Source organism: Caretta caretta, chromosome 6 (assembly GCF_965140235.1).
Source record: "Caretta caretta isolate rCarCar2 chromosome 6, rCarCar1.hap1, whole genome shotgun sequence".
NCBI classification, from domain to species: Eukaryota; Metazoa; Chordata; order Testudines; family Cheloniidae; genus Caretta; species Caretta caretta.
In genome coordinates this window covers 73,564,598-73,583,477 of record NC_134211.1, presented here as the reverse complement: position 1 = coordinate 73,583,477, position 18,880 = coordinate 73,564,598, and the positions used below count along the sequence as shown (strand labels likewise).

Here is an 18,880-nt window from a genome sequence, read left to right as displayed (position 1 = left end):
TAGGGGCCGCAGAGACGTACCGGTCGCTTCCGGGAGCGGTCCCTGGGCAATTGCCTCCTTTTCCCCCCTCTCTCAGCGGGCCTGCTCTCAGCATCCCCACCATACAAATTGCTCCAGCGCCACTGGTTTCTGCCAATTGGAGTCTGACTGGCTCCTCTGTGTAGTTTTCCCCTAAGGCCAAAAATATCCTGTCATGAATATATAGATACAAAAGAAAAGGTGGCAAAAATTCTAGACAGCAAGTCCTGGTGATTCTACCATGAGAGCTCTAATTGTTTTGTTGAACATTACAGAATATAGTTTAGATTTGACTCTCTTAAATAATTTCCTAACTGCTTCCCCAATTCTGATTCCATGACACTTCTAATTTTTTTTTATTTAAATGTTCCTTGTATTTCCAGCATTACTTGGCTAGAAATTTCTACAACTTAAGATTTCTTGCTCTGTTTGTTGCATTTGCCATCAACTTTATACTGCTATTCTACAAGGTAAAGTATTATTTATTGCATTTCATTCTTTGTAGGCTTTTCTACTTATTTTCCAGAGCAGCTGGCTGAAGGCTGGTTTTAACATAGTTAATCTAAACTGGACACCCATTTTTGTAAGCCCTACATGCACTGACTAAAATCAACACTGCCAGCCTAGAAATAATGTATCTAAAATTATGTTCTTACCTGCGTTACTAATCACACCTTGAGTAACTAAACATAGGTACTTCTGTATTTTATTCAATCTAGGACAATGAAAACAAACTAATCAGTTGAGCTTTTATTTATTGTCATTTTTTTCTTTTGGCTCTGGTGCACTGGCACAATGTGATTAGGTCTGGCTTGCAAACCCTGACAAAGGAATGTCTAAATCCCAGCCAAAAAACAAAACAAAACAAAACAAAAACCCTCCATCTCTCAAAGTACTTTCAATTTTCTTAAATGTTTCTCTAAAATCTAATCCTAAATTGGTACTTCAACTCACATGACTGTTTCTTTAACAGTACAACTCTTTGCATAATACTGATCACCTTGATTTTCAGCATGGAAATGATAACTAAATCATTTAGGAATCATATTAAGGTCTCTCATACTCTAGCTGGCTTAGATAATGTTTTTGCTTCTGGGTGTGATAGTTCTGTTTTGTCTATTTGTAAAATTTGGCTGCTTTTTCCTCAAAAGTGTTCAGTGCTTTTTTTATTAAAATATTCACAATTCAATTAAAAAATTTATTTAAAATAAAACAAAACCAAAAAAAGTAGAGGGTAGCAATGGGGGACTTCGGTGCATTGTTTCCCCCACATTGTCTTCATCTTTAACTATTTCTAGGTGTGAGACAATACTTCAGTCTTCATACCCATCATCCCATCTGTTTTCTCACTGAAACCAACAAGGTTGTTAGTGCCTATTGTGAAGGTATTTTTTGTGTTGAAGACACCTGTCCACTAGGAACATGTTTTAAATTGTTGAGGATGTGCAAGCAAAAGAATAACAGATGCAAAGAATGGATTTTAAACAGCAGGCTGCAACTTTATTAATTTACAGCATGATATGCCAGGCATTTAATGATTCAGTGCAAGGTTCCTTGGGGTAGATCCACCTAAATCTAGGACTTAGCTCACTTCTGAATCCTCTTGCATTCCCCCAGCCAGGGAGCTAGGAGTATCAAGGGGGAACATTAGTCCATGAAGGCTTCAGGTTTCCTTTTCTCCTATAGGCACACCAGCGAAATTCTGGTTCTCATTTATTCCTTGAAGCTGGCCCTTTTAGCCTTTATTTTCATTGATCACCAGCCTCAAGTTGTGACTAACTAATCGGTCTAATATTAAACATTGAAGTCCTATTGCTTACAACTCAGCTGGGCCTCCATGACACTGCACAGAAAGCAAAAAAAAAACCCTACTGGGCCTCAGCCACTTTGGCTGAACAGGAAAAATTCCTTTTTGATATGAAAATAGGCAATTGGTCGTAACAGCAGCACCCTGAAGAACTCAGATCCTATACTAAATGATCTAGAAATGTCTGGGCAGAACTTAAATCAGCCCACTTAGTCCCCACAGCCCAGCCAATGGGAGGCAGAAGATCAGAGGAAGAGGGACCCAGCTCCCTGTATCATCAATTCTCTCCTCTCTCCTGTGTCACTGGCTCATCCCTGTTGGTCTGACCAACCCTTGGTGGGGGCATGTGGAAGACATTGCTCAATTAATTTTGCATAGGTCATCAAACATGCCATCAAATGGTAACAGTTTGGCCAATACTGACCTGTACTGACAACCTAGAAATGAAAGGCCAGTTTCTCTGCTGCATCCAGCCTCCACTGGTCATAGAAGAGGATAGAGAATTTTGGATTTCCGGGAGCCAATTATGGCTCCCTGATTCTGAGGCCAGTTTCGCAATGGCCCTGGCAGAGTTTAGAGCAACTGGGAGCTTGTTGGCCAGATATTAGTGTGAAATGCTAATCAACTGCTATAGCAAGACTTGTAAACTTTTTAAAGAAGACTGTGAAATAAAAATGCGTGCACAAGTAAATTGGTGACAACAACATAGTTTTTGCCCCCTTTCTCTGAGACTAGTAGTCAAAAATAATGTAAATTCCAAAACAAACTCTGAAGTTTGTTATACCAGTCTATCTCAGCATTGCATTAATTGTTTATTTAATAAAACATTGGTGTTACTTTTGCATTGATTTTGCTTTCATTTTTGCCATTGCATGCCCTAACAGGGAGATTTGTAAATTGAGCTACCGCTGAATTGCTCCTTCTATGTCAAGTGTGAGGTACATTGATGAGGTAGTGTAGGAAGCCTGCACTCTTCTTGTATCTGTGCCTCTCTTGTTCTGAGGATGAATAACTTCACTCTTTAGGACTCAGTGCTCATGTAAAGTGCAAAATGATCTTCATAAAAAAATTAAAATAGAAATAGGGAGCAAAAAGAGATTTGTCCTGTGACTAAGAGAATGGAAGAAAGCTTAAGTTGTTCCTGTTGCTTTGTGTGTGTGTGTGTGTATTTCTCCATTCCAGGTGACAGAAGAACCATTAGATGAGTTAGAGGAAGACTCTGATCTATGGAATTCATTTGAAGAAGAGGAAGAGGAAGAGGGAGTGGTGTTTTTTGTTTTACAAGAGAGTACAGGTTACATGGCACCAACACTCAGGGCTCTAGCAGTTATTCATACTATCATCTCCTTTGTCTGTGTGATTGGATACTATTGTCTAAAGGTGAGTTGTGTGTATGTTTGAAACCCAGTTACTTAATCATGTTTGGTAGACAACTAACTCCAAGGCACTGTTCTGAGACTTTGAACTCTTCAGTTTCAATTGAATGTAGACAAATACCAAAATCACTCCTCGTAACACAATGAATATCAGAGCTGAGATCAAGATGATTATTTTTGTCCAGACTCTTTCAAGCATCCATCACCTTTACATCTGAATGGCTTCCACAGAACTGGTAGGCATCTTACTGCTCTGAGGAAAACATAATACAGTATAATATAGTTTAAAATATTTGGAGTTTAAAGCCTAATCAATCACGTTAAAAGCAGTCATCTCCTCTCTTTATTCTAGCAGGGATTAACCTGAAGGAAAAGAAATGTTAGTATCTCCCCATCTGCTCTTACTCGGAGTTTTTGTTGCGTGATGGCAAGTGTTGTCTGAACAGAGGCTGCCATGTGTTGAATCAATACATTCTTGACCACCCTAACCACACACCCACCCCAGTGAGCATCACCAACTTTGGGGATATTGCTGGCTTGCTCTCCAGGGCAGTTTGGAAGCACACTGCACCAATGCAACCACCACATAGTAGACTTTCTGGCACCAGGTGCTTTCCACCAAGATTTGTAGATAGGACAGTGAAGTACAGCATCTAGACTTCGCTTTGATTTCTGTTTTCTGCCAGAAGTTCAGTTTCATTTAACTTTTAGTATAAATACATTTATCTTTTATATAAACAACTTTCAGTGGCTGAAGATGCTGCTGCAAGAGCCCTGACACCTTTGTGGTCACTCCTAAATACAATATTCTCAACAAAAAGCAACATCAGAACTCATTTTTTATTCCCCTGAGCTGAGTAACCCTCCAAACCCCACCACTGTCCAGAATACCCTGTTCTTAGAATGTACCCAGTTCCAAGGTTTGAAATTAGGTAGTGTTCTGAGGGTTGGTTTTACACTGTAGAGAGACCTAATTGTTTCTAAGAAATGTGTGAACCATTGCAAACATTTTAAATATCCCTTTTCCAAAGGTTCCCCTGGTTGTATTTAAGCGCGAAAAGGAAATCGCCAGGAAGTTGGAATTTGATGGTCTGTACATTACAGAACAGCCCTCAGAGGATGACATTAAAGGACAATGGGATCGCCTGGTCATAAACACTCCGTAAGTAAAACAAGATGTTTAAAAAAATCTAAAAATAGTATAGCTCACCAAATTTTGCAGTGGAACTTCATAACACTCATACCACCTAGTCCACACAAAAAATTGGTTATCTTTCCTGATATCCCAACAAAGATTTTATAGCAGATACTGTTTTGAGGTCTGATATTACCAAAGATCTGTTCACATAGCAAATACCATATCAGGGAATGTATTTTTCCTTTCCTCTTTGTATTTTTCTGTGGTTTGATTTGTCAATGGCTAAATTTATAGCAATGCTTAATTTATAACTTCAAGGCTTTTGTAAGTCTCTCCTCTCAGCCTCTCCCCTAAGAAATTTTACAAATGAATCACTTGGGAAAACAATTTTTGGTTTTTGCACCTCTCTTTTTGTTATATTCTTCTTCTTTCCTTTTTAATTCATATAATAAATTGGTACTTTTTCCCTCCTTCATCAGACACAATTAGTGTATAACAAGATAAGTAAACCTGGACTAAAAAAGCATTATCAGAATATCTAAGTAGATCTGACTTTTCTGTCCAGTTTGTAAATAAAGAGTGTAGGATTCACACAGTGATCCATAGAAGTCTTATTTGCTATTCTGTGCATGAATTATACAAATGTAGGCAAGAGAGAGGAAAAAAACAAAGAACTGTAATAACGTTGAGCAGCACTCAGTTCAGAAGGTCACTTGGGTTTTCTTTCCCCGCCATTGTTCAAGGTGTTGAATTGGTTAGAAAGGATAGATATGAGGCACTTTTAAAAATATTGAGATTTCAAATTACCATTTGCATGTTAATGCAACCAAACTGATTATTCTTCAGTGTAATAGATTGAACACAGAATGATGCTTAATCTGAAGAGAATGATATAGAGCCATTACTGATAATCGCTTTTCATAGACAGTGCAGCTAGGGTACATCACAAATCGAATAGATTTTTACATGTGTGTTCTCTAGTGGTCCATCTCATGCAGATGTACTGTTCTGTGGCAAACTGATACATCAGTGCTATATATAGGTACACCATTACAGTGTGTTTTAATTTTTCATCAAATAAAACATGTAGAAAATTGTACATTATAATTACATATTACTTATGCCCTGTTACGCCATTGCTGTACAATGAGTAAGCTGTGCCTAACGTAGTCCCTGCTCCCAAAGGACTTAAAGGCACAAAAGGCTATAGAACTGTAAAATACAAGAGACAATAAGCACTGAGTGGTTTGTAGTGTTTATAATTGGAATGATTCACTGAATAAGTTGGTTCTCCTTTGAGTGATTATCCCATACACATTCCCCGTAGGTGTATGTGGGCCCAATGCACTCAAGTTGATGACTTTTGTCAGCAGCTCATGTACCCTCACTATCCTCATGCATGGAGCTGACGGCATAAAGGGATGTGGCTGCCATATCCCTCTCAGTTCCTTCTTACCTCCCATGGCAATAGCTGGAACTCCCCTTCACTCTTGAGATTTGTTTCTCTTCTCTTAGCCAGCATGTAAAAAAGAGAAATCCTCTTTTCTGCATATAGTTATAGTTAGATAGTTTACTGATCCTTCGAGGCTGGGGGTCAGTATGCAAAAATTGCCAGGATTTAACAAGGTGCCACATGCAGGGCTGTGATCCCTGTAAGTGATAGGCACAAAATAGCCTAATCTGTTTAGGCAAGGGACATGTGAGGGATGAATGTCCCATTTGTACCTCCTTTCTGATGAAGATGAAAAAGGAAAGGGACTTCTGCCTTAAGGTACGTCTACCTGAAAAGGCAATGTGTCTCTCTTCAGTGCCCGACCCCAACCACAGGAGGACGAAGAGCTCATTCATCAGTAGTAAACCTCCAGCTGCCTCAGCTCCTAAGCCCATACTGAGTGAGAAACAGTTGTTCATCTTCGTCTCCCATGGCCTCCATGGAGCGTTTGAAACTGTCTTTGTCCTCTGAGACTGACAGACCATCAAAATCTCATTATTCATTCACAAAAAAGGACAAAGATTTTAAAAAATAAAATAAAGTAGTCTGGTGCTGAATTGAGGTCTCATCACAAACACCAAATGACACCAGCACCATCTGAGGTGACACTATTGACTCTAGCTCCAGTGGGGCCATCGAGACTAGCGCCTTCTTCTCTACCAGAGAGATCGACACCATTGACAGCACAATCATTCTTTATGGCAAAAGATCTATTGTGTCTCCTGCCTGACTGTCCTTTCCTGCATCTTCCAACACCACTCACAGTAGTTTCAACCATGTCAGCATCATCGGCATCTTTTATCACCACAGCACAAAAGGTTCATCTACATCATTGATGCAGCCTACAACATAGGCAGTGCCAGCACCATCAATGGTGACTCATCTCTCTGCCTTCCATACACCTCAGCTGCTTCCATCAGCACCAGTGGATACATCTTTGACATTAGTAATGCTAGGGCATCACCAGAGGTTGCCAGTGCCAACACCTTCACAAACACCTAAAGGAACAACTTCCCAGTCACTGAGGGTAAATATATCTCCTCCTCTTCAGGCATGGAGCATGACAGGTCTTTCAGATCTTCTTACATAAGGATACCTGTGCTGAAGCGCAATAGTGTTATTCTTGCAAGAATGTCCGGGTGTGGTGTTCACCACCGTGAGCAGTATAGAGACGGACTACCCACCTTCGCCTTACTGGGCCTCAGACTGCTTCAGGAGTGTCTAGGTCTTCATTAGCTCCAGAGTCATTCTCACCTCCTCCTGAAGACTTTAAAGTTGTTCACAACTTCATGAGGAGGGTGGTCACATCACTAGGAGTGCAAGTGCAACTTGTACAAGACATTCTGCACTAACTATTACTAAGGCTAAGATTTAGTCATGGGTATCTTTAGTAAAAATACTGGACAGGTCACAGGCAATAAACAAAAATTCATGGCCTCTGATGTGTCTATGACTTTTGCTATAAATACCCCTGACTAAATCTTAGCTCCTCTGGGGGGTCCAACAGCTTGCACCTGATCCAGCAGCAGGGGCTGACTGCCCCTGGCCACCCAATGCTCCGAAGCCCCCATGGACCGCTGCTCCGGGACGGCCCCCGGGACTGCTGCTGCTCCAGGGCAGCCCCCAGGACCGCTGCTGCTCCGGGACCACTGCTCTGGGGCCACCCGAGTAGCAGCAGTGCAGCTGGCCCTGGGGCTGTTCCAGCAGTGGCTGGTGCAGCTGGCCCCGGGGACGCCCCAGCAGCTGGCTCTGGGGCCAGCTACTCCAGGGAGGCCCAGGGGTCATCTGCACAAGCTGCTGCAGCTGCGGAAGTCATGAAGGTGCCAGAAAGTCATGGAATACCAAGTTCCCTAGAAGGAATTTGATTATTTCTCCAACCACCCAGTTCCAGATTTTTTAGAGTCATGGTGGCAAACAAGTGCTAAAGGCAATTTTACCCTAAAGCTACCCCAAAGGATAAAGAACATAAGAGACCTCAGAATGCCTGAGATCTAAGCCTCTTAGATGCTGACCATTGGTATCTTCCACAGCATGCCCTTCTCAGTGGACTTCAGTAGCTTCCAAGTACACCAATAATATCTCTTTTCATCTTCGGGACATGCCTCTCTCTCTTTTACAGTGCATCAGACAAGTGGGTGCTCAGCACAGTAAAGGAAGATATGCCATCTAGTTCATATCCCTCCTTTTCCCCAACCCACTTTTCCCATCCTTTTTCAGGGACCCATCTCATGAGGCTGTTTTGCTTCAAGAAATACAGTCTCTTTTACAACTGGGAGCAATAAAGGAAGTTGTGACATACCCAAGGCACAATCCAGAATAATGAGTAGCTGTGTCATGCCTGCCCTCTAACCTGGGGTGCCCTTTACAATGCTTTGCTGCTGTAGCCTCCAGTCAGGACTGCTCTGTCTGTGTGTGTGCCTCAGCCAGGCCAGCCATACCTTTGCTCTTACCAGCCTGGGTTATATTGCAGAGTGACCCCAACACACTCCAACACACCCCCAGAAATGTATGTCCTGCCCAGATCTCTCCTGGACAATACAAGCTTATATAAAGTCTGTCATTTTATTGATAGAAATGTTATGCACACATCTTGATTTAAACAAACTGGATTAGATAAAACAATTAACTATAAAGAGAGAGATTTTAAATAAGTACAAGTAATGAGGCAAAGACATCAGAAATGGTTAAAAGAAAAATAAAGATAAAATGCAACTGTTGGCTAACTTAACAAACTATGTTAAATTCAATGCAAAGTTTCACATCACATGCTTTCAGCAGTCTTACTGACCAAACTTCTTAGGCCAGGATCCCTTCTCCAGTTCAGTGGCTACTTCATTTGTCCCATCTGGTGCAGTGAATCAATGGGCAGAGAGGGGACGAGAGAGAGGGTTGTGGGGGGGGTGGGGGGAAGGTACCTTCTTTTTATAATGTCTGTCTCCTCCCCACGCCCTTGGAAAACATTTCCAGCTGAGATTCTGGACACAAAAAGAAGGATATTCCCTGCTGCTTTTCCTCTCTTGTTCAAGGTTTCTTTGTCTACCGTTTAGTGCTTAAATGCAAATTAGGCAGAGCACACATTACTTGGTTTGAGACAGACCTTTTCGACAACTTCTGCTGTAGTTTTGGAATGTGTGTTAATTACATTATATAGGGAAATCTTATAATTTCACATACAGTGTTGCCACACATTTTATCAAGATACTATTGACCAGCAAATTATAATATCAGACCTCAAAACAGTATCACGAGGCATACTTTGTACAAAGATTATTACAGTGTGTAGGGTGTGGACACAGAGGAAAGGCTGTTATTCCCACTACTTCCTGATGCCCAGAAAGAGAGGTGTATTTCATTGTGTTCTGTACTTAAGAAAGCTGAACACAGTTGTCAAGAAAATCAAGTTCATGATGTCACCCTTGTGTCTGTTATCCCTTCTGGATTGGTATGCTGCTCTTGATTTGCAGGACACTTACTTTCACATGCAAATATATCATGGCCACAGAAAGTCTCTTTGATTCATGGTAGGCAACATGGACTACCCGTACTCTGTGCACCAGCCTGACCAAGGCAGTCCTTGTACACAGACCTCTATCAGTTCTCCATTTGATCACTCATAGTTGTACCTCTGGTTGAAGATCTCTTATCATAGAATCAAGGCAAATCACTGCACCCCAACCTACAATCTCTCTACTCATGGTGTGGATGATCTCTTGTTGAGCAATAAGAAGAGAGTCTGCTTCCAAGATGTCCAGGCCATTTTGGTGATCAGCAGAAAGGATTCCCCCAAAGCCATTTGTGCAGTAAAATGGAAAAGGTTTTCAGTCTGGACTGAATCTCACGAGTTATCACCAATTAACACCGAGGTTAGACACATACTAAACTACCTGCTGCATCTGAAATCTTCAGATCATTTTCCCGGTTCAATAAGTGTCCATTTAGCAATCATTTCTGTGATAGAATACCCATCCATTGGTGGATGTGTATTCTATCTTTTTGTGTCCCTTCATATCCAGATTTTTAAAGGGACTTACTCATGCTCACCTGTGTCCAGTCCTTCATCTTCATGGGACATGAATTGAGTGTTTTCCCATTTGATGGGTCCCCCCTTTGAACCTTTGGCAACAACATCCTTGCCATTGTTGTAAATGAAAATAGCATTTTTGGTAACAGCTACCTTTGTGAGGAGGGTGTGAGATCTTCCAGCACTTCTGGTTAACCCTCCTTTCTCACAGTATTTCACAAAGACAAGATCTCTCGTAGGCTACACACTAAGGTTGTCTCCACATTCTATCTCAATAAGATTATCCATCACCCAGTGTTCTTGCTGAAACCTCATTCTACCAAGGCCAAAGAAAAAGTGTATCTTGGGTGTTTAGAGACCTCTTGCATTGTACCTGGAAATCTTTCAGATCATCTCCCAGTCTTTTTGTAGCCTATGCTGATAGGATTAAAGGGCAACCTGTAACAGCCCATTATATATCACATTGGATTTCTGACTGTATCAGGCTTTCCAAGCAAAGTCTCTCCTCCACCCATTCCACTAGAGCTAATTCCACTTTGTGAGTCTTCATGAGCAACATACCTGTAGTTGATATTTGTGAGGCAGCAACATGTTCATCTGCACATCCCTTTTCCATGCACTACGCTATTACTCAAGTGTCCAGAGACAATGTCAGCTTCAGCAAGTCAGTGCTGCAGGCTCTCTTCAAGTAATCCAAAATCTCACCACCTGTAAGGTTACTGCTGGTGAGTAACCTACAATGGAATGTGAATGTGCACAGTCAAATGAGAGGAAACAGTTACTTACAATATAGCAACTGTTGTTCTGCAAGATGTCTTGCGCGCATATAAATTCCACGGCCCTCATGCCTTCATCGCTACTTTGGGTATTAGTTTTGTGGTAATGTGAAGGAACTGAGAGGGAGGTGGTAGCCACACCTTTATACCTTGGCTCCCGGCACAAAGATAGCAGGGGCACACAAGCCTACTTCTGATAAAAGTCTCAGACCCAGGTGCAATGGGCACGCATATACCTACAGTAGAATGTATAAGTGCACAACACATCTCAAAGAACAACGGTTGCCATACAGGTAAGTAACTGTTGTAGAGTGTTCTGACAGAAGAGATAGAGGGCATTCAGTGAACATTGATTGGAATGTTGTGGTTCCATATGTAAAGGGCAATGTGACAAGGAAATTTGATGGATTTTAGAACTTTCCAAACTGGGATCACTGCTACCTAATTAACACTTTTCTTGTCAAGCAAACTTTAGCTTGGAGGCTATTTTTCTGAGTTCCCTCTGTAAGAGGTTTTAATAGCATGTTTTTGAGTGGCCCAGCTATACAGTTAGATCTCCTTCCTTTCCCTGTTATTGCATTGTAGATTAAAGACAGTTGCATAAGGCTAGAGAAGAACAACAATGTACCCAATTCTTTACAAGTCTAAAACAATTGTTGGCTGTATATTTACAGGTATAAATAAGTATTTTAAAAAACGGACTTTCAAAAGTAATTACCAATATGTCTGAAAGAAACAACATTTTGTCAATGAGAAGAAGTCAAAAAAGCTACCTTATCCAGTCATAAACAAATATCTGTCTGTGACTAGACTCCTGTGTTATAAGACACTTAGCACAGCTCTCTTTAGGAACTGATGGTCTGCTACCTCTATTGTCTACTCTGAACTTACAGCCTTTGCTGCCTATCTATCTTTGGGCTGGGATAATGCTTTTCCAACTTTAGAGTACATCTACACTTGAAGCTGGAGGTGTACGTCCCAACTCGAGGAGATATACCTGTGCTAGCTCGATCAGAGCAATTATGCTAAAAATAGAGTGCAGCCACGGCAGCAGGAGGGGCTAGCTCCCCCAGTCCAATCCCAGCCAAGACACTAGATATATGCCCACAGTGACTAGCCCTACAGTTAGCACATTAGGTCGATCAGAGCTAGAGCAGGTATGTCTGCTCAAGCCGGAATTTACGCTTCCAGATAGAAGTGTAGGCCTATCAGATTCAAGTGTTAAACTCTTAACACACACTTTGGCAACCTACTCTACCTAAAGTATTTTCCAGTCTCGGACCAAGTTCATAAGTTACCTATCCCATCCAAAAGATACATTCTGTGTCAGTGTACCTTAGTAGTAGCTAAACAAATATGCCATGGCAGCTGCCAGAGTTGACCTAATAAAGAATTTCCTTATTACAATAGTTGAATTCTTCTATTTGTGCATAAATTTGCCAGTGTATGGTGTCTTTTCATAGTATGTATTTTCTTCAGTTATCTTTAAATGCTTCTTTTCTTTTGCATTGAACAACATGACTAGCTTTTTCATTAAAAGTTAAGTATGCTAGTTTTGTTCTCTTGCATCAAGAAGCATGATTTCCTGAAGCTCATCTCTAATGCAAAACTCTTTTAGTATTTTAGGAATAATGTCTGAATTATTAGCAGCCTTTTAATGCTTTATTTTCCTCAGGCCATATCCTAGGAGTTTTCCACTGATTTCAATTTGGTCCATATAGTGTGATGACACAGATTGGTAAAAAGTTAGAATTAAAAAATTACTTGAAAATATTCTTCTGGAATCCTGCCAATCTGTTTCTTACATCCAGAATGGTCTTTCATTTTGTCAGTAGATAATTGCACATTAGAAAATGTAACGAGAGTCAACAAGCTGAATAATACTCTGTGATGACAGCTTTGATTAATATACGGTTATTAAAACACAGAAGCAACATATTTTTGATGTATGATGCTAGGAAAATGTTAGCAACAATAGAATTCAGTTTGCAGGTTAAGGTTCTACTTGTGAAATAATTAACTTTGTTTTTTCCAGTTACAAACCGGTTTTGTGTAGGAGTTGAATTCATCAGTTCCCTACAGCAAAGTGGTGTTATTTTGTGATTATTTTCTGTAACGGGTATTATAGCCCAGAATTGGCAGTACTGCTGCCGTGTTTTGATCTTCAAGGGAAAATACTACTATGTGAAATGTATTAATTCTTGCAATTAATATGTGTTTTAAAATTATAAGCTTTACGATATTTGTTTCTGTGGATTAATAGATTTGCAGAGCTGAGAGAAACAACAACATACGTGCAGTTCTAGAAGAGTGCAAAGTATTTAAAAACATCATTTTTGAGGCTCAGTCCACAATAGCGCAAACACTAGGTTTCTTTTCATCCCTCACTTTGGCAAGCAGGGTGATGACCATCTAGTATTTTCCTGCTCTTTAGGGCTCCCTCTTCTGCTTCTCCAGCTTCACTTCTGCCTCACTCAGAGCAACATGCAGGTAGGCAACCTCCACAGCTACATGTGGCTGCCATTTAGGTCTTGAGCAGAAAAGCCTAAAATAAAAGGAAGAGGATTGAAACACCTCAACCATGTCTCATGGATTAATGCTTTCCCATGGATGGCATAAATGTTTTTTCTGCTTTCACTGAAAAATGTTCACTACCTAGTAGAATGAGACAGCAACTGCAGGGATTTCTGGGCCTGTGTCAGACAAAGCCAGCCTGCCCAGCCTTCCTATAGGGAGGAAGGAAGGTAACCTGCAGGAGCTGAGACTCTCTCTCAAACAGCTGCAGAGTGAGGGAGTGGCTGAGATGGTCTCTGGGGCTGCGACAGACAGAACAGTTCATGCAGTTCATGCACAGGGAAAAGAGGCTCTCCCTGAGTCAGCCTCAAACTCTTGAGGAAAACTTTAAGAACTTTTAAGATTTCCATGAAATAAGGGATCTTATTGAGCCAGGTCTCCTTAACTGTACAGCATGCTAGTTATACTAATCGAGAGTCTCCCAGGAGAGTTGTCCATAGCAGTTTTCCAGTAGCTATAAGAAGTGGAGAATCTCCATTGTAGAACTGTTCATAACAAAATTCAATGCTAAGTGCTTCCTTTTTTGGCAATGGTTGTCTGGACCCAGCAATGCTAGTGCAGGATGCATTTGTCATTTCATGGAACTTCTCATTGGCTTACATGTTTCCTCCCCTCCAACTCCTATGGAGAGTCCTAAAGAAAACTACTCATCATGGGATTCCTTTAATCCTGATTGTCCTGGCCAAGGCTATCTTAACATATGGAACTGATGATGCTCTTGGAAGGGATAAGAATCCTTCTGCCCTTATGCCATGACCTTCATCAGGAGTATTGCCCTCAAGTCCAGGTGCCCTAATTTCCTGTACAGTGAGACTTAGAACTGATTCCACTTCAGCTGTGCCACTTACTAGGTCAGAGAAAGGAAGTGGTAGTGGACAAGGTTTGCAAAGGTGCTTCCTACATTCTCACTAGGCACTATGGGCCAAATGTGCAGGTGTGTATAGACCCATCCTTTGGCTTCAGAGAGCTGAGAGCATGGTTTAGATGAGCAACTCTCCTTTAGGAGGGAGTAGCTGAAAGGTTAGGCAATCCCCTCCTTCTTCTGGTTCAGTTCCAAGTCTTATTCTCATGCCCTATGGTGTGTTGTATATGGTGCTACTAAACCGAAATCATTATATGCACTGTCTCAGGTCAAATCACAGAAAGGTAAATTATATTCCCATCTACAGGCTAATCCTATGAGGGCATCAACAAAAGCCTTTCTTCCTTAGGAAGGTAGATCAGGCTAACAGATTTCTGTCAGATCAAAGGAGTCAAACTGAAGATTCAAGAGGAGGAAACCCAACAAAGAGAGAACTTCTGGATAGTGATTGGTCATCATGCCAGTAAGTGAGTGAGAAGGAGGAACCTAGAATCTGAACTGGCTCTGACAAGCCACAGATAATTTGCCCTTGTCAAACAGACACCACTGATGGTGGTTACTTACTATCTCATTTTACAAAGAAAACTCATTTCCAAGTTTACTGTTGTGCCTGAAGCATGCCAGATTTACATCTCTATAAAATACATTAAGAGATTGAAATATATTATGCATTCACAGAAACAATACAGCAATGATAGTGCCAATGCAAGCTTGCCCAAACTGTCCTACCAAATTACGTCAGTGCTGTGCTGGAGGGAGCATCTTGGCTTCACTGAAACTACCACCAAAGCCAGTTAGACTATGTCTACACTTTCAGTGATGTGTAGAGTTCATACACTGCACACCTCCTAGCATGGGTTTAAATAGCACTATAGACTGTGAAGCACTGCTTAGATGAGTAAAGACACACCAGAACCTTAGGGTATATACCCTGCACAGCTTTCTACAAGCCCAAGCAGTGCCTCACAAATCTACACTGCTCTCTTTAGCAGTGTAGTGTCCTGCTGCCTCCCTGCTGCCAGAACCTTGCCAGAGTGACAAATTGTGGCTGTTGGGGCAGGCTCTGGCAGGGGGAGGCAGCGGGGAAAGGCTCCACCAGCTCCCCATCACCAGAACCTTTCCCTACTGCCTGCTGCCTGCCGCCTGCCAGAGCCTTTCAGTGCTCCATATAGCTACACATCACAGTGTGGACACAACATGCTTTGCACTGTGGCATGTACATGTGCCGTACAACATACTGCCAACCGTGCAGACAAGACCTTACTGTTAACTGTAATGGTGACTTGTGTGAGAGGGAGACTTATCAAGTAGGATTTGATCTAAAACCTTTTACATAGTCAGTGAACAGCCTTCAGATTATTAATTTCAGTTACTATCAGATTAAGGCAATTTCAGATGAGTTATCTAGAGCTGTGTGAGCCATTGTAGGTTCTCTAAACCATCCAGTCTATCTACTTCCCTGTCATATGTTGTTTAAGAACTAACCCATTTTCTTTGTTAAGTAGGACTGTCATCTTTCTTTGACTGAAAACCCACTGAAATTCTTTAAAGTGATAATTATTATACAAGTGTAACATTCTTTCGTAAAAGACATCTACCACAACAGACCCCTCACTCTTGGGTCCATACTGCCAGACAGGAACTCCCATTATTCTAAAGTTCTGAGCCATTACTACTCCAACAGGGGAGCTATGCAGACATGCCCTCTGTTCCTAGAGATCCTAACAATAGTTCATTTTTGACTTCTATTGATAAAGAAGCTCACTACACTATCTCAGCAGTCCTGCACCATCAGCTGTATTAGATGGATGGGTGCTGAGCAATATTTTTTCAGGCAAATCTTTTATTCTCCAAATATAAGAATTATTCATGGTGCTTCTTTTGACTCAGTGGCTGTTTTAGAAAACAAAAAATCATGATTTCTTCTGTCTCCTCTAGGTTTTTTATTCTGTGAGAGCAAAGACGCCTCAGGGCTCCTTGCCTCCCTATCCTCAGACTTTTCTCTCTCTCCAGATCATGTGCACATTTTATTTTTGCCAGTAGTTCATCCTAAAGATTTGAAGTGTCTGAGAGGAAGCAACGTAAAAAAATCCCAAGTGTAGTTATCTCGCCTTCTGATAAATGTGACCACAACACTGTCTACTTCTGAGAAGAGCATGACAAATTTGCCAATTATATCTACATGCACATGTCACCAGGGGCCTTCGGGTCTAAGGATGAGCGTTTGAGTTCTTTGACCCACTACACTATGGCTGCTGGAAACCAATGTTGAGAGGGTGGCCTCACCTCCTCCCAACTGCAGAGCAAGGAACCCACTGACTTCCAACATGTTTCTTTGCCTCCTGAAAGCAAGCAGTTAAGGCATTCAGAATCAGCGCTAAGAAGTTAGACATTGTCAGCTGGGCTCAAAGAACATATTGTACAGTCTGTACTCCTCCTGCTACATCACCACTCCAGTTGAATCAAAGATGAACACCACTTTCAGCTGACTAAAATTTGGTCTTGATGTGAAGTGGATCTCAAGCGTCGGTCACCTCAATGTACTTGAAGATATGATTCTCTCAGTATACACAACACCTTCTGTATGTTTTAATGAACTTTTTACATATCATATGAGATAAAATACGGAAGTAGGCGCTCTGATAAATGCAGTTCAATTCAAGGTATCCCTAGACAAGATACAGGTCATTATGGAACTAGTCCACTGCATCTGAAGCAACCTGTGCTTTAAGGTTTTAGAGTTTTCAAAACAAGCAGCGACACTTGAACCCACATCCAGGTAACAGACAACACAGGTGCAGAAAGACACAAAACTCTCAGCCTCTACTATGTCATGAACAATACTACCAGATATAGGGATTCAAGGCTGAGAGGCAGAGAAAAATCCCTGATTCTATGTGATCATATGGAACAAGACTCTGATGATGAGGGGCTGTTGGCCACTGCCATCCCTAAAAAGGTCAAGAACCATAAATGGTCAATTAGGTGCAAGTAACAATCCATACTTCTGTCTCTCCTGACACTAGAGATAATGAAGGGAAGACATTTTTTCCCCCTGTTACAGCTCAAGATACACATATTTCCCAGTGGCTATTGCAGTATCTTATTCTTTAAAAAAAATTATTTCATGAAGACCTTGGGGAGTTCAATAATGTCCAAAGAGTGCAGAATCTGTTGCTGAGGCAATTTTAGGAGAACTATTCACCCCTCACCCACCTTTTGGTGACTGAAGATTCTGTAACCTTTATAACTCCATGTTTGTGTACCCTTCTATACACAGTACTTTCAGTTTCCCTGAAAGGAACGGTCTTTTGGGGACACTAGGGACATGGCTGTTCTGAAGGGCACGCCACCTGCTGGAGTAAGGTTTCATAACATTAGAGAGCTGTCAGTGTTCTATCTGGCCTTGTGCTGGGAGTTTGGACCCAACAGTGGTAAGTGCTACAAATAAGGCCCTACTTGAATTGCGGGATGATTGTCAAAAAATTGCAGCTGAGTTGTGGACAAGCCATGGAAAATTGCAGAAAAACAATAACAGACCTTGTTATTTGCAGTAATGATGTCCAATATTACTTTCCCGTGATTTTCCACTGTTGGACACCTTGGGCTGAGAGTGGGGGCTTCTGCTGTCAGCAGCCCGGGGCTGACAATGGGAACACGGGGCTGAGAGCAGGGTCTCCCACTGTCGGCTGCCCAGGGCTGAGAGCTGGGGGCTGAAATTGACAGCGGGAACATGGGGCTGAGAGCGGGCTCTCCCAACAGTCAGCCGCCCAGGGCTGACAACAGGGGCCCAAGGCAGACAGTGCCCACCCTGGGCTGACAGTGCAGACTCCCGCTCTCAGCCCTTGGTGGCCAGGGCTCCCACTGTCAAAATTGTGGTGGAAGCCTAATATTGCAGAATCTGCAATTTCCACAATATCACAAGTTAAGTAGGGCCTTAGTTAGGATGATGTACCATCAGAGAATACAATTACAACTAATCACTGCTTCATCTAAGGCTACTCCTACACTTGGATGTGGGGGTGGGGGTGATTCCCAGCTCTAGCAGACATACTTGTGCTAGCTCTCATCAAGCTAGCACACTAAAAATAACAGTGTAGCAATGGTAGTATGGGCAGTGGCGAGTGGTGGCACAAGCTAGCCACCCCAAGTACAAACCTGCTTGGACCTCTTGGGTTTGTGCTCGGGATGGCTAGGCAGAACTGCCCCTCGCCACTGCCTGTGGCTACACTACTATTTAGTGTGCTAGCTCAATGAGAGCTGGCCCGAGTATGTCTGCTTGGCAGGGAATCACACCCCACCAACATTAAGTGTAAACATAACCTAAATCATCATCCTTATATTTATAGCGTCAATGCACTGTGACATCTGGTGCTACATGTCCCCATGAAAATGTCTATTTCTGGGTTTTCCGCCATGGATAGAAATGAAATCAAGGCTACTATAGTGGTTAACATGCTGAAAAGAGTCATCTGCATTGAGAAACCTCTTTATCTTCTCCAAGAATGCAAATGTGGGTTGTGCTCATGCATGTATCTTGGGGTGTGGGTGGGGGCTAGGAAGGATTTTCAAACGGATTTGTTTAGTGTTGAAGGATGTTATTATGGCAGCCTTCACAATATCAGGTAATGGTGAGCATTAAATGAAAGCAACCAGCAGTCTGTCCTTTATATTTCGCTGATAAGTAAGTATTTACATGGATGGTATAAAGAGAAAAAGCGAGAAGAGACATTGATGTTACAGTGAATTACAATTTGTGAGGGCCAGTTACTGTCCTTGCACAAATCCCACTGACATGAATAGTAGTTCTGCTCAG

The 18,880-nt window shown here is 41.8% G+C and overlaps 1 protein-coding gene across 13 annotated transcripts in view; it reads left to right on the top strand.

Moving 5' to 3' along the window:
• The window catches only part of RYR3 (ryanodine receptor 3), a 564,793-nt gene that overhangs the window by 519,591 nt on the left and 26,322 nt on the right, over nucleotides 1–18,880 (top strand). For all 13 annotated transcript variants that reach the window (XM_075129723.1, XM_075129725.1, XM_075129722.1 and 10 more), the window contains 3 exons: nucleotides 402–488; nucleotides 3,008–3,205; nucleotides 4,233–4,363. In XM_075129723.1, the coding sequence (XP_074985824.1) occupies nucleotides 402–488; nucleotides 3,008–3,205; nucleotides 4,233–4,363 (416 nt within the window). The remainder of the gene's footprint in view (nucleotides 1–401; nucleotides 489–3,007; nucleotides 3,206–4,232; nucleotides 4,364–18,880) is intronic.